Below are 17,063 nucleotides of genomic sequence, written 5' to 3'. Positions count from 1 at the left end.
AATCCCTTGCAGTTTTTACGACTGTTAACCAAACAGACACTCATGGATCTGTGAGGACATATAAGAGGGGCTAGAGTTGTTCAGTGCTTTATAGGTGTGAGTTAGTACCTTGAATTGACTCCTATAGCTCAGTTCCAAGGCTCTCTCATAACATATGAGACAGCCCGTACATGTGGTGTCACAGTGTGTCAATATGTGCAAATAATTTTAAGAGGCCTTAAGACAGGGTCAGGGGACCTCCTTGTACCATAACCTCTCCAAGGTTATTGTGCTTATGGAACCTGAAGTGTACCTTTAAGACAGCAAACAGCCTGTACCTATCTATCTGGTATTAAACCCACTTCACATTGTTTTATCTTCTGTTTGGCTCACAGGGTATCAATCTGTCTGGAGGTCAGAAGCAGAGAGTGAGTCTTGCCCGAGCCGTCTTTAGTAATTCAGATGTTTACCTTCTGGACGATCCTCTTTCCGCGGTGGACGCACATGTGGCGAAACACATATTTGACAACGTGATTGGACCTGATGGTTTACTTAGAGGAAAAGTGAGTCACTAATACATTTTATTACAACATGTACTTAGTAATGAGACTACAGTGATGAAAACATTCTTATAGTTTAGTTTTTTTTTTCTAATTATAGTTTTTGTTAAGTTGATAACTTAGTACAAACAGCAGGAAAGTACCAGAATGCAATTTCAACAGAGTTAGGATCATACATAGGGAAAGCAATCCTGGCACCTATAGTGTTCTCTCATTTTATACATTAAACAAATTGACAATAGCATTGTTATGTAGAAAATATTTATACTTAACTATGACTAATTAACAGCTGAACTTTAAGTAACTAAAACTTTGCTGGGATAAAGCACGTTGCTGCTAGGTTCAATTCAATTTTCTTTTATCCAACTAAAAACATTCTGAATTTACTAGGGGAGGTATGAGTCCCATAGTCCCCAAAAGGTCCCACCACCGACCCCAGACTCTATTTCGATCCACCACACTATTCTCATAGTTCCAGCTGCATGGTGTCTTCTTCTGTTTCTGCCCTAACGATGTCGTGTTAGGCCCATTCAGCACAGGCTGTGCTTTGTAGCGTCGCCGAGGAGGTGAAGGCCGGGTCAGTATAAGCCACTTTACTTGTTGGCTTAGTGTGTCACAAAATTGCGACCACAGGCAATCAAAGGACCGTGTGAGCTGCTCCTCGTGGAAGATTAGTGACGTAGTGATGTAGGCCTATGAGCGGCGGCAATATTAATGAGTATGCTTCAGACAATCGGCCCCACAAGGTCAGAAACATCTCTCAGCAGAGATCAGGTCAGCACACCAGCAGGAACCGGGATATCCACACCAGTCCAAATGGCGGTGGAACAGGGCCCAAAGACAGGCAAAAACCACTTGGGGCAGAGGATTGGCCACTTCGCCGCTGATACAATCGACCCTGGCAACGTTTAGCATGGCTAACCAAAGTGTATCAAACTTCAGGCTTGTTATTCCCCGATAGGTATAGCAGGATTCCAGTGGAAAATAAATAATTTCACTGGTTTAAAATGTTTAAGTTTAAGCTTTCTATGAGGACCACCAGCTACATGCATCTGCATCGGTTGGCAGTCAGGCCCAATCCCCTCAGTAAAAACATTCTTTCTTTGATATGTGTGATCGTATAATTGACATGTTTAAAGACAAATTTGATACTACAATCTGAACTGTCACACACGTTTTTATTATAGAGCTCTTTCCATATTCCCACCATTACCAAACGCATTCTCTCCCGGAAGCTTATAGCTTATCTTTTGGTCTGATTCACTCAATGATGGGTTTACAATCAAGTTTCAGAATTAAGATCAAGCCTACATTTTGCTACTGTTTTGAAAACCTACGTTTTGGTTTGGTCCTCAGTTTGGTTTGGTTTGGTCCGCAGTTTGTGGATAAAAAAAACAAACAATATTGTAAGGTCGGGACCTATAAAAAAAACAGTCACTTTTGCAACCTGTTAATTCTAAGGTACGCATCTACTGATTATATCCTCACACAACTACTGATTGTAGCCTCGATTTAATATTTTTGGATAAACTTTTATTTATCTATTTATATTTATTTTTCAAGATATCAAAAAATATATCATATACAAAGAAATATATAAAAAAATATTAAAGTACTTTTCAAAATATAACATAATTGTAAAAGTTTATCCAAAAATATTAAATCATTTGAAACGCTTATCGAGAAATGTTAAATCGGGGCTGATTTTAGCGTGGTTAGTTGGCAATCTCCATGATTCTGCTTTCATGGACGTGAACCTGAAGTTGACCTATAAAATTGCAAGCCAGTTCCCCGGAGAAGAAAAACAGATGCTCAAATTAATGCAAGAAAATGTTACGTGCAAATTGCATTACATCTCAAATATGTATAGATTCATATTTACAATAAACCACAATTCACTGAATAATTCTGCCGGTATTCAGCATAGAACCCACCATTACGGGGTTCTATATAGAATAGAACACGAATATGGTTGGTGTTTAATAGATGTAAAATATAGATTACAAAATGTGTGTGCAAATCATGAAAATCAAAAATAATATTAAATAATAATAAAAACACTTCCACGGGTGTTCCATATTTTGTTCACATAGAGCCAGTCGTTGCTATTCAGAAAAGTCTCCTAAACTATCCCACTAAGGAGAATTTAAGAGACTCAACAAGGGCTGCATGTCAGGGGGGTGGGGAAGATAATTCACTCTGAATGTCCCCAGATGTTTCCATTATTCTAATTCTGTGCTTGAATCCACATATTAAACCAGGTAAGATATTCCACTTAGGGTTTGATGAAACTTCTACGTTGTCCAAGTACCAGAGGTGTGAATTTCCTAGATACCCGATACATTATATTAATTATTACTAACTTATCTCTCTTTTTTAGACGAGACTGCTTGTTACTCATGGAGTGAGCTTCCTCCCCCAAGTTGATCATATTGTTGTTATAGTGGACGGCAAAGTCTCAGAAACCGGATCTTACCAAGACCTTTTGAAGCAAAACGGAGCATTCGCAGAATTCTTACGAAATTACGCTTTTGAGGATTCTGTGGAAGAAGACGACATAACAAGTAAATAATTTTCCTTTATTAGAAATGTAGACACCTGTAATATTCAGTAATTCCTGATTGAATTTCATCTTAATATAATTTTTTTTAACCTCCTGTGTACCAAATATAAAATTTTACCATCATTACAATCTGGACCCTTTTTAAAGATTTTCTTTCGTATTTAGCCATTACGATACTAAAGTGCATTTTTTTTTACATTAAAAAAGATTAAATTGTCTGTTCTTTTCCTTTAATGTATATTATGTTCTTTGTATGTTCTTCATACACCTTATCACCTTGAGACGTGTTATAACAACTACTATACTTGCTTGTGCAAAAAGTATCTTAAATAAAGAATATTAAAAAAAAAGATAAAATTTTCTATGATATGACCGAATAAAACGAATGTAAACTGCAAACGTCGAATACCATAATATTTTGTTAAAAGATTTATTCATATTTAATAAGAGATGTGTAGATATAATTATATGTGTTATATTCCTTGTCTTCCTCTAGTAGATGAAGAACAAGTCTTGCTGGCAGAGGAGTCACTCAGTAACCACACTGATTTACCAGATAACGAGCCTGTTGCTAACGAAGCACGCAAGAAATTCATTAGGTGACCATTGACTGCTAACTGTTCCCTGCCTGCTTAGAGTTTTCCGTATTCTTTAATACCAGTTGATACTAATGCAGTATATGGTTGTATTTAACGCAAGCAGACATTGATTTAAAATCTACTCTCAGACATCTTACCTGCATAATAGGCATCAGAATTTTGAATATTAAAGGGACATGCACCACTTTGAGATAACTGTCTCATTCAAAAGCTTTACCTTTGAATGAGATTGCTGCCTCACTCTGCAGGCTGAGAAAGCAGGTAAATAAGATATCTTGTTTTTCGTGCTTACCTGCTTCTTTTTTCTTTCCACATCTACTTCGGGGGGAACCCTGATCTAACCAATCAGTGTCCTATCCCTAGGAATGCAGGAAAAGTGCAGTGAGCATGCCTGACAGATTTACACATGTGAGGTTGGAAGATCTCTTAACCTTGCGCATGAAGGACTAATTAATTGATCGACATATAAATAAATATAAATGGAACAACGTTATATTTCATACCAACATGCCTTCCCAAACATGGAGAACACTACTGATCCTAAACTGGGGAAAAAACACTTTATTTCACTATTATGCAAAGTACAACGAGACCGGTCTGAACATGAACTCTTTTAGAATAAATCTTATTTTATTCCCAGGCAAATTAGTGTCCTATCCTCAGATGGGGAATCTGGTCACAAGGCATCAACAAGGAGGAAAATCTGTGAAAGAAAAATTTCAGACTCGGTTTCCGTCATAAAACCTCCAGTAGACAAGTTAATCCAGACAGAGACAGCGGAGACTGGAAGGGTAAGATGCATTTCTGAATGGTTTATTATAGATCTAAGATCATCTTGATTAAAATCAAAATAATCAAAACAGGGTTGTTCACTAAAGTGAGAAATGAAAGTGACTTTCAAATTTAAAGGAACACTATAGGGTCAGGAACACAAACATGCATCCCCAGACCATATAGTGTTAAAACCACTATCTAGCCCCCTTGACCTCCTCAAAATATAGTAAAATCTTACTTTTGTTCCAGTCTGCTGCTGCTGGCTCTGCCCCTGATCTGCCTGTTTGGCTGACATCATCAGAAGTGGTTATCCCAGCCAATCACAATGCTTTCAAATAGGAAAGCATTGGATTGGCTAAGCTTGTCAAGGAGGCAGATTAGGGGCAACGACAGCACAAGCCGAACACAGCCCTGTCCAATCAGCATGTCCTCATATAAATGCATTGAATCAATGCATCTCTATGAGGAAAGTTCAGTGTCTGCATGCAGAGGGCGGAGAAACTGAATGTCAGTCACACTGTGCAGCACTTCCCCAGGAAGCACCTATAGCAACCATCTGAGGAGTGACCAGTGGAGTTCTCACTAGGCTGTAATGTAAACACTACATTTTCTCTGAAAAGACAGTGTTTACTGCAAAAAGCCTGAAGGGAATGATTCTACTCACCAGAACAAATTCAATAAGCTGTAGTTGTTCAGGTGACTATAGAGTCCCTTTAAGTACAATATAGCCAAACTGTAAAACTTCTGCTATGCTTGCAGCCCATCCGTATTTTGTGCCTTCTTTAAATCTTCCCATTGTGGCCAGCTGGTTGCCCTCGAGAAAGATCTGGCAATATGTTTTTTTATTAAATTAGTTATTGTGTAATGCCTGTGTATGATTTATTTATTTTTTAATTCCCTCCCCCTACAGTACTCTGGTTTCTGTAATTCTAAAGTATATTTACTTAATACGCATTCCTTCTCCAGTCTATATCTTTTAATATGAACAATTTATTTATTTTTTATAAGGGAGAATAAACAGTCTCTCCCACAGTCAAAACCACTCAAAATTGAGAGTATCCTGATAATGATACCATTAGTAAAGATGGATGAGAAAATTAAATTGTGAATAACTAAAGCAAGCTGATGAAAAATGTACTGTTTCTATTTTACCACGGTCCCAAAAAATCTATTAAAGAGGGTTAGGAGGTGTTCATTGGAAGTAGAAACACAGACATTCCTTGTACCGTGTGTGGTTCAGCAATCTTCCCATAATGCATTGAGTAAGCAGGTGCACAAGCCATCTTCTTCCCACTATGCCTATTGGCACACAGGGGCTCATGGGACAGTTCTAATTTTCATTGCGTGCCAGGCTGCATGCCAGGATGAGATAAAACAGCCTTGCTTTGGATACAAGTGCAATTATTTTTTCCTTTTAAGAATAGCTTAGCGCTTACTCATAGGTAGCTATTAGGAGTTCTTCATTCCCAGGGGAAAGTTAATTTTCAAAGCTCAATTGGAGTCAGCTGGGTTTATTTACTAAAACTAAAATGTAGTACATTCAAAAAGAAGAAATATTTTTTCGAAATGTAGGCACAAATATAATTTTTAAGTTTTGCTATTTGTTTTTCAGTTCAATAAAGTTTGGTATTTAATGAGTAAAACCCACAAATACTGACATTTATGTGCTAAGAGGAAATGTAAAATAAATGTGTTATATTATTTTTGTCCGCCTCATTTGACAACAGCAGCGTTTTATAATGTGTTTGTATATTTCAATTAAAAAAATTAATTTCTTTGCCTTTTTAGGTAAAAATGACCGTGTTTTGGCAATATATTAAGGCAGTTGGTCTAGCGGTTTCATTTTTCATATGTTTCTTATACTGTTGCCAAAATGCATCTGCTATTGGTGCCAACGTGTGGCTCAGCGACTGGACCAACGAACCAGTTATCAATGGAACGCAACAAAACACACAATGGCGAGTTGGAGTATATGCTGCCTTGGGATTACTGCAAGGTAAGGAGGGAGAATATTAGCAGTATGGGTCAGTGTTATCATCTGGTACATTAGACACAAATAAACATCCTCTCCCCTGATGCTTTTTGGGTTGGGTGATGGTTGGCTGATGAGAAGCAGATATTTACACTTTTAGGAGAGGTTTAAACTGGTATTTGAATGATGGGAAGTAGAGTAAAATACAGGAGGGATTAAAGTCTGAGGGAGTATATCTTTTCCAAAAGCTGCCACTGCACGATCTCCTGGTGTTAAAGGGACATTTTGAGCACCGCAACAACTTTAGCTTAGTGAAGCAGTGTTGGTGTATAGACCATGCAGTTTTTTCTATTCTCTGCCATTTAGGAATTAAAGAATAAGAAATTCTAAATTAAACACACTGTGCTATAGAAAAGCTTAAAAAAAAAACGACTCTTTTTCAGGTTGTGTGTAGGGAGGTTGGGTGAGCAACAGCCAAGGGAGGTGAAGCGAGGGCTGCTTAAATAAAGTGCTTTAACTCCTTAATATCAGAAAATCAAGCAGTGAGACTGCAGGGGCACGAACTATACATCAGAACCACGTCATTAAGCTTAAGTTGTTTGGTACTTAGAATGTTCCTCATGCTATTGTCAGATATCTGCAGAACTGCTCAATGGCATTATTTTGCATTGATGAGTTCTGCAGATACCTGCTGATAGCACCAAATGTGTAGGTTAGGGCTAGTATTACTGTTACTGTAGTGGAGGGGTTAATGTTCAGTGATTGTCTAGTGTGTTAAGGTAATGTAGCGGTTACGTTTAATAAGAATGTGGTGTGTTAGGGTAGTGTAAGAGTTAATGTTACAGTGTGATGAGTCAGGGCAGTTCAGGGGTTAACGTTTAAGTGATAATGTAGCGTGTTAGGGTAGTGTAGGGGATAATGTTTAATTGACAGTGTGCTGAGTTAGGGCAATTTAGGGGTTAATGTTTACGTGCTAATGTAGCATGTTAGGTTAGTGTAGGGGTTAATATTTAATTGACAGTGTGCTGAGTTAGGGCAGTTTAGGGGTTAATGTCTAAGTGATAATGTAGTGTGTTAGGGTAGTGTAAGAGTTAATGTTACAGTGTGATGAGTCAGGGCAATTTAGTGGTTAATGTTTAAGTGGTAATATAGCGTGTTAGGGTAGTATAGGGGTTAATGCTTTAGTGATAGTGTAGTTTTTTAGGGTAGTCTAGGAATAATGTTTACGTAATTGTGTAGTGTATTAAGTTAATATAGAGGTAACATTTTGTGATAATATAGTGTGTATATATATATCTATATACCTGCGCTGCCTGAGATTAGTGGGAGTTACAGTCCAAGGTGCCAGCTATTTTAGCTGTGATTACTGGTGGCCTTTCGAAGTGTATCTCCCACTAATTTTGGGCAGACCAGAACATGCATGTTCCATTTCTGCCTGAGATTAGGCCCCCTACATTGCACAGAGGTGATCTGTACATTACAGTCCGTTCATTACAGGAAATAGTTGCACAGGTGATGTCACCATCTGTGTTGTACGGGATCCAGAATTGTGATCTGCATTATTGGAAATAACAGGAAGGTTATGTCATGTATATATCTAATAATGTTTGTATGATTTTCAAGTAGATGCAAGCATAGACATTTAAATTAATGTCACTCTGAAATACGCAATGTTCACCTCCCAAGCTTGACCACTCTGCCTGGTTTTCCTTCCAACAGGGTTTTTCGTAATGGTTTCTTCTTTTACACTTGCTATGGCCGGGATTGGAGCCGCCAGAAAGCTTCACGCCGGGCTACTGGATAATAAAATGCACACGCCACAAGCTTTCTATGACACTACGCCAATCGGTCGAATCATCAACCGATTCTCCAAAGATATCTATGTCATTGACGAAGTGATCCCACCGACCATCTTAATGTTCCTGGCCACTTTCTTTACATCTCTGTCAACCACGATTGTCATCATCTCCAGCACGCCACTGTTTGCTGTGGTCATAATACCACTTGCATTTGTATATTTCTTTGTGCAAGTACGTTTGTTTAACTTTGGGTTTTTAATGGTAATGAAGATGTTAGAAGTCATAGTTATGCTGTTTTTTTGGGGGGTGGGTGGGGGGAGGGGGGATGTATTGTAGTTTAGCTTTACTACAATTGAACTTCAATTCCCAGAAACCTTTGCTGTACCCCAAAAAGTACAGGAAAAGGGAAGCTCAACAAAGCTATGTAAAGATAAATGATCATGATTTTCATGTAGATATTTTGTCACTTTATCACATTGATAACTCTTCTTGTTTGTCTTTATTATATCAGAGATTTTACGTTGCTACCTCTCGACAACTGAAACGTCTCGAGTCGGTCAGCAGGTCCCCCATCTATTCCCATTTTTCTGAAACCATCACTGGTACAAGCATTATCCGAGCGTACGGAAGGCAAAACAGCTTTGTGCTATTAAGCGATAGCAAGGTGGATGAAAACCAAAAAAGTTACTACCCTGGAATTGTATCAAACAGGTATGGCAACGAGCATTTCTGTGGCTATAGAACGGAAAGGGGAGGGTGAAAATTCTTATATTCCGCTGATTAGGTTTGATTTTTACTTTCTGGTTTATACCTCCCTTTCATCTCAAGAGAAAACCATTCACCTATTGACACAATTTGTGATACATTGTCAAGCATTTCACTAGCATATCCTTCCCCTCCCCAATCTAAACACCCCACCAGCTATACACACAAAAACACATTTACATACCAGTAATAGTAGAATACACATATGTCCCAACGTAGGAGATACAGTACATATTTTGGGTCCAAATTCTTTTTTTATCCTAATTTACCTCTTTTCTAGGAGCTCCATACCGCTGGTGTATCTGAGTATATAACAGAGCTCTCAGCAATGTTTTTAGAAATACGTCTGAGTAAATGAGATATTTTCCTTGATCTTAATTACATTTTAGTTGGATAACAGCCCCGCCGCTGCATGGTCACACACAGGAGACTCCTGCATGGTCAAGAAGGCTTTAAGACGTGCAGGAGATAAGAAATTCTAAATTAAACAGAATGTGCAATACAGGAAGTTTAAACATTAGCTCTCTCTTTACAGGAAGTGTCTAGGAAGGCTGTGCAAATCACATGCAGGGAGGTGTGACAAGAGCTGCATAAACAAAGTGATTTAACTCCTAAATGGCAGAGAATTGAGCAGTGACACTGTAGGTGCATGATCTATACACCAAAACTGCTTTATTAAGTAGTTTTAGTGCCTATAGTGTCCCCTTAAATGTTACATTGAAGGAGTGTTTAAAGGTGAATTATCACTTCCCACGATATTTATAATCATCCTCTATATTCAACAAACATGTGGTTGTGAAGTCTAAAAAATTAAATTAAATGTGCAAATCCAATCGGATATTTGCCCTTCTAGAACTGATCGCCTTAATCTTGTCTCCTTGCCAATCACTGTTATAAGCTCTGCCCCTTTCTGCAAATGAAAATACAATGTGGAGGTGGAGAATTAGACACACTGTTGTACATTATTTTCAATATCTTATTTCGTGATTTTATTGCTAAAGAAGCAATGGTTCCCCTTTAATGGCACAAGTCGTGCAGTCCAGTTTTTTCATGTGCTACTTTTCCGCATATCTAGAAGTTGGCATTCAATGACCCCGGGGATAATTAATACGTGCAATTTTACCCTACAGGAGAAAAAAGGTAATGTTCGACACCGAACCTCTTTTGAAATTATCCTCTCTAATTATTCTCATCGAACTTTACAGCAGTTTCCCGGCAGCAGGTGGACAAGAGAATTGCTTTCTTTCACTCACAATGAAAGGCCTGTGGAATTTCCAGTACCTTAAGTTCTGTGGGAGAACAGAAATTTTCTGATATATTGATTTAAAAGCAACAAAAAGCTCTTTTCTGTTGGAGAAATTTGTAATTAGCTATAATCTTACTTTAAACTACAAATATAGAGAATCGTGACAAACTAATAATTACATTGATGAGATAGCTCAGTTGTTTAGTACACCAACTGTTGAACTTGTTCAAACCTCATGGTCACAAGGTATTTTTCTGGGATAACTCAGTTATTTATCCTTTTAACCCCGTAAGGACCAAACTTCTGGAATGAAAGGGAATCATGACGTGTCACACATGTCATGTGTCCTTAAGGGGTTAAAGTCACTAAAGAGAATACCGTTGAGTTGCATAACAGTAACATCTTAGTGCTTTGACGTTTGTTGGAAAAAAAAACACATCTTTAATAATAATTAAACACTGCAGTTTTATTTAAAATATGTAGCAAAAGCACATTATAGATAAGGTGTGTGGCAACTTTTAACTCCCCTTTTTCCATCTTCCAAAAGCCTCAAGATATCAGCTTATAACAAAACAGGCGTGTATATATATATTTATGTTAAGGGCTCATGATAGTACAGAGGAAACAAAACACTGATAAGTGTAGGATGGTATTGAAAGAGCAAGTCGGTTGTGGTGTGCCAGAACCGACGGTGAGGTAGGTTTGTAAATAAAGAGGGCCCACCCAGAAGAAATGTAAAAGAAAAGGGAGGTAATAATGAGGAGTGGTGGGAGGGTGATGCAGCGCTGACCTCGAACGGTATGGAGCCAGGTAAGAGGTGTCCCTTAAGTAGGGAAGGTGGGGTGTCATACGCCCCTCCCACAATTACAGGCCAAAAGGCCTTAATACATATGTTCAGTGCAGTCAGAAATTATTCAGACTCAAAAAAATATTAAATTACACCTTTATTCTACAATAGTTTGAAAATAAATTGTGTGTCACATCAATCAATATTCAATACCCATAATGACAAAGCAACAACCAGATTTTCTTATACAATTGCAAATATATTAAACAGAAAAAGATCTGAAACAGCACGTTGATATGACCCGTAAGGCAGTACTTGGTTGAAGGACCTTTGGCAGCGATTACAGTCTCTTTGGGTATTATGTCACACCCAAAACTCGGATTTGGATAGTTTCTGCCATTCATCTCTACAGATACTCTCTATCATGTTGGGTGGGGAGCGTGGATGGACAGCCATTTCCAGGGCTCTCCAGGAATGTTCGATTGAGTTGAGGATATTTACAGAGTTGTCCCTAAGCCACACATGCGTTGTCATAGCTGTGAGCTTACGGTCATTGTACTGTTGGAAAGGGAACCTTTGGCCCAGTCTGAGGTCCTGAGCGCACTGGACCAGGTTTTCATTAAAGGAAATACAAAACTGTATTTTTAACGTTGTACTACCGTGTCTACTCCCCCGCCCCTCCTTGCCCTCTCCATTGGCAAATAAAGGGTTAAAAAAAAAAACATGTATACTCTTACCCAATTCCAGCACTGATGTCCCTCGACTCTGGGCCGCTCTCCTCTTCCATCAAAGTCAGCCAATGGGGTAGGCTAATGCGCATGTACGGCACATGACGTGCATGCATTAGGCATTTTTCCATAGGAAAGCATTGTCTCAATGCTTTCGTACGGGGATTTTTAATACACTCTGCTGGACAGCCACTAGAGACAGTCTTAACGCTTTGATGTAAATTTTACAGTTTCTCAAACATGACAATGTTTTACATTGCAGAGTTAAGAGAACAGGGCCACTGCACCCAGACCACAGACACTTTAAACAGAGGCCAGACAGTTCAATCTTCATTTCATCAGACCAGAGAATCTTGTTTCTCACAGTCTGAGAGTCCTTTATATTGTAGATTCCAAGATGGATTTCTTGTGTTTTGCAGTGAGTGAAGGTTTCCATTTCCCAGAAAAAAAACCAATTGGTTAAGCATTGCATTGCTTGTTGACCTTCCACAAGTTTTTTCCATCTACATACATGATTTCTGGAGCATAACCAGGGTGACCATTTGGTTTTTGGTCACTTCTTGTACCATGGTCATTCTCCGCCAATTGTTTGGCTCTAGGAGTCCTGGTTGTTCCATCCTTCTTCCATTTAAGAATTCTGGAGACCACTTTGCTCTTGGGAACCTTCAATGCAGCCAGTCTCTGAGCTCTGTGAACAGTTCCTTTGACCTCGTGGATTGGTTTTTGCTCTGATATGTATTTACAGGTGTGATACTTTATATAGACAGGTTTGTGCATTTTCCAATTAAGCCCAATCAATTGAAATTGCCACCGTTGGGCTCCTAGTGTAGAAACATCTCAAAATTGATCCAGAGAAACGGGCTGCATCTGAGCTAAATTCCAAATATCATAGCAAAGGGTCTGAATGCCTATCCAATTTTTCATTTTTTTTTTTTCAATTTGCACATTTATTAAAGTCATGAAAAAATTAATGTGGAAAAAAAAAAGAATTAAATAAATTGGAGCGAAAGACTGTAACATAAAAAATGGGAGAGGTATATTTATCTATCTTGAACTGGCTTTGTGGGATTGCACCCCTTCCTAAATAGCTAGAATATCTTTTCATATTATTATCCATATATTGCACATTATTAATTAAAGCTAGTATACTTCAGTTTTCTCTCTCCCCCCCTCTTGCTGACTTTATACTCTTTTCTGTTTCTCGCTGTTTAGATTTTTTCTTATCTCTCGCTCTCTGGATTAAAGAAATATTTCATCTTCTTTATTTCTACAACTGTCCCTTTATCTGAACGGCAATTATATTCTTTCTGGGAATTTCATTGTTTGAAGTTCTTTAAAAGGTAAAGAATTGTTTCTTCTGGTTTTGGTGCAATCCTGTTTTTTTGGTTTTGTTTTGTTAATAAGCCATAATCTTTAATACCATTTTATTTTCATATTCCTAAGCATTTTGGGAAACGTAGTGCCACGTTTAGTCATCATTATCCCATAATATACCTGTGTTCCTGACTCTGCTGTTAATGTTAAACTACAGGAAAAACACAATTTACATGCCATGAATGAGCATTTTATAATCTGAGATCTATGTGTAAAAGTTTCTATTTCCTAACAGAACTTAATGTATATAAACTGAACATGTTACGTTCCCAGCTGAGGGAATTATTTCGTTTTACTGTCAATTTCTCTCCTTGTTTACAATGCAGAAACAAACTATATAAATCTATACAACCGTCCTCAACGTGTTAAAAAAAGCAACGTGACTTACTTTATCTTAGGTTCCCCTGGGGTATACAAAATTATGCATATTTCTAACAAGCATAATCTGTCTGTGATTCCATGCACCAAAGGAACTAGAATTGGATAGAAATTTTCTAACATGCTGAGGTCACAGTTTTGCTTAAATTTGTCTTAAAGGGATTCTATAGTGTAAAAATACAACGCTGTTTAGAAACCACCACCCCAGCGCTGCAAGGGTTAAAAAAAAACCTAGTAGCACTTACCCGATTCTAGCACCGATGCTGGGTCGGTGCTCCGCCTCCTCCGACATCACCCGACGGGAGGGGGCTAATGACCATGCGCGGCAAACACATTAGGAAAGTGTTGCTTCAATGCTTTCCTGTGGGAATTTAACTGATGCTGGATGTCCTCACGCAGAGCGTAAGGACGTCGAGTGTCAGTTAGACAGGAAGTGTCTCTAGTGGCTCTCTGCTTAACATCCACTAGAGGCAGTCTTAACCTTGCAATGTAATGATTGTAGTTTCTCAAAAACTGCAATGATTTACATTACAGGATTAAGTGAGACAGGGACACTGCACCCAGAAAAGAATGAACTGAAGTGGTCTGGGTGCCTATAGTGTCTCTTTAAAAAGATACTTTAAGAGCCATAACCACATCTGCTGCCTCTATAGATAAAAGGTGAACGTGTTCCTTTGTTCCATTTATTGTATAAAAGTTTCACTTGGAAACATTAGATGTGATTTGTGCACCAGGAGTAAATTCATTTAATTATTCTGCCCCCCCTACAGATGGCTGGGAATCCGCGTGGAGTTCGTTGGGAACTGTGTAGTCCTTTTCGCTGCCTTGTTTGCTGTGATTGGCCGCGATACTCTTAGTCCTGGGCTGGTGGGACTCTCCGTGTCCTACGCATTACAGGTATTTTTAATCACCACAATAATTTTTACTTTTCTTCCAAGCTGATGTAAACGAATTCTTCCTTGTGATCATTTGTGAGCCAATACTTAGAATCAATCATCTCTCATGAATAGACTTTTTAGGCCCCTTCTAGAGAGGTCAATGGCAAGGTATTTCTTCGAGCATGTCGAAAGTTACTTCACCAATGATAGCAAAACGGGGAGCTAAACTATTTTTTTTTTTAGCAAATCAGAGAATGTAGTGTTACAATAATTAATATAAATATTAATAATTAGGATACCTTGTTGATACAAAGTGTATTTTTTCCTTTATTGCTGGATATCACTTCTATATGGGAAATGTGTTTGTTTTTTCTTTTGGTTTAACTAGGGATATATTAAAGATGTAACATTGAGAAATATTTGTTTAATGCATCGATTACTAAATCACTGGATATCCAGTTATACAGAGGTCGGCCGCAACATTAGAACCACTGCCTGATTAAGTGAATAACATTGATTATATCGTTATAATGGCACCTGTCATGGAGGGAGTTTTATTAGATGGCAAGTGAACAGTCAGTTCTTGAATTTTTGCAATTGAACTTCACGTGTTGGAAAATGGGCAAGTGAAAAGAACTGAGTGACTTTGACAAGGGCCAAATAGAGATGGCTAAACGACTGGGTCTGAGCATCGCCAGAACGGCAAGTCTTGTGGGGTGCTCCAGGTATGCTGAGGAAAACTGCCATCAGGGTTATGGTTGTCCAAGGTTTAATTGATGATCGTGGCGAGCGTAGGTTAGCCTGTTTGGTCTGATCCCACAGAAGAGCTACTGTAGCTCAAATTACCTTAATGCTGCCTACTGTAGCTTTAAGAAAGATAGAAAGGTGTAAGAACACACAGTACATCACAGTTTGCTGAGTATATGGCTGCGTAGGTGCAGACAAGTCAGAGTGACCGTGATGACCACTGGCTATCAGCGAAACTTCCTTCAATGGGGCCGTGAGCATCAGAATAAGGCCATGGAGCAATGGAAGAAGGCTGCCTGGTCTGATGAATCACGTTTTCCTTTAGATAAGGTGGATGGCCTTGTGTGTTGTTTACCTAGCAAGAGATGAAAGCAGGATTCAGAAGAAGGCAGGCCGGCAGAGGCAGTGTTATGCTCTGTGAAACCATGGGTCCGGGCATTCATGTGGATGTTACTTTGACACGTGCCACCTACCTGGAGATTGTTGAAGATGACATACACCTTTTCATGGCAATGGTGTTCCCTGATGGCAGTAGCTTCTTTCAGAATGATAATGCACCCTGCCACACTGCAAAGTATCTTCAGGAATTGTTTGAGGCACATAACAAAGATGTTTGCCATGCCTCCAAATTCCCAAGATCTCAAGCCGATTGAGCATCTGTGGGATGTGCTGGAACTACAAATCTGATCCAAGGAGGTCCCACCCCGCAACTTGCAGGACTTGGAGGATATTCTGCTAATGTCTTGGTGCCAGATACCACAGGATATGTTCAGAGGTATTGTGGAGTCCATGCCATGAAGCATCAGAGCTGTTTTGACAGCACACGGTGGACCTACATGATATTAGGCAGTTGGTTTTAATTTTGTGCCTGATCCGTTTTTAAATGCTAGTTTTGGGTGTTCTTTATATATAAATCAAAATATGTTGGTGTTTGGTAAATAAAAATAACCAATTTATTTCCAGGTAACAATGTCCTTAAACTGGATGGTGCGAATGACTTCTGATCTGGAGACAAATATTGTGGCTGTTGAAAGAGTGAAGGAATACTCAGAAACCGAGACAGAGGTTCGTTTTCAAACATCTGCATGATCCACCTTAAAGGAGCACTTAACCTATTTCTAAATAAATTGAATTAATTAATAAAAACATAAATTAAATTCCCGATTATGATTTTCAATATATTATATGGGAATGTTGCGCCTAGTCTTGTTTAGAAAGATTTCAGCCCATTAACATAGAAGGATGTGTCCACATATATTCAGTGCTGAGCTTAGTTTGCACTACTAATCATTACCCTTATTTGCCAAATTATCATTTGAACCTGTGAGGTCAGACAAAACAATATGAGGAGTACCCAGGCAGAAAGGGTTCCATAGTTACATAGCTGAAAAGAGACTTGCGTCCATCACGTTCAGCCTTCCTCACATATGTTTTTGCTGTTGATCCAAAAGAAGGCAAAAAACCTAGTCTGAGCGCTTCCAATTTTGCAACAAACTAGGAAAAAATTCCTTCTTGACCCCAAAATGGCAGTCAGATGTCTCCTTGGATCAAGCAGCTATTACCCCACTAATTAGAAATTATATCCCTGTATGTTATGCTTTTGGAAGTATTTATTCAATTGCAGTTTAAACAAAAAACACCTCTTCAGGCAGAGAATTCCATATCATTATTGCTCTTACTGTAAAAAAAACTTTTCTTTGCCTTAGATGAAATCTCCTTTCTTCCAGCCTAAATGCGTGACCTTGTGTCCTATGTATAGCCCTGTTTATAAATAGATTTACAGATAATGGTTTGTGGGTGTGCAAGCCTAGATCAGGGGTAGGTAACCTTCAGCACTCCAGATGGTGTGGACTACATCTACTCTAAAGCACTATGGATGTGAGAGCATTATTAGAAATGTAGTCCACAACATCT

The 17,063-nt window shown here is 38.6% G+C and overlaps 1 protein-coding gene across 1 annotated transcript in view; it reads left to right on the top strand.

The window, feature by feature from the left end:
* Window positions 1–17,063, top strand: part of ABCC3 (ATP binding cassette subfamily C member 3) — an 85,262-nt gene that overhangs the window by 58,074 nt on the left and 10,125 nt on the right. The window contains exons 18-26 of the mRNA XM_063456079.1: window positions 375–542; window positions 2,920–3,103; window positions 3,599–3,701; window positions 4,342–4,492; window positions 6,264–6,471; window positions 8,167–8,477; window positions 8,758–8,957; window positions 14,295–14,421; window positions 16,113–16,214. Coding sequence (XP_063312149.1) covers window positions 375–542; window positions 2,920–3,103; window positions 3,599–3,701; window positions 4,342–4,492; window positions 6,264–6,471; window positions 8,167–8,477; window positions 8,758–8,957; window positions 14,295–14,421; window positions 16,113–16,214 — 1,554 coding nt within the window. The remainder of the gene's footprint in view (window positions 1–374; window positions 543–2,919; window positions 3,104–3,598; window positions 3,702–4,341; window positions 4,493–6,263; window positions 6,472–8,166; window positions 8,478–8,757; window positions 8,958–14,294; window positions 14,422–16,112; window positions 16,215–17,063) is intronic.

This window comes from Pelobates fuscus, chromosome 5 (genome assembly GCF_036172605.1).
Source record: "Pelobates fuscus isolate aPelFus1 chromosome 5, aPelFus1.pri, whole genome shotgun sequence".
Taxonomy (NCBI): Eukaryota; Metazoa; Chordata; class Amphibia; order Anura; family Pelobatidae; genus Pelobates; species Pelobates fuscus.
Note: the sequence above shows the minus strand (reverse complement) of the source record. Positions and strands in the feature narration are given on the sequence as shown.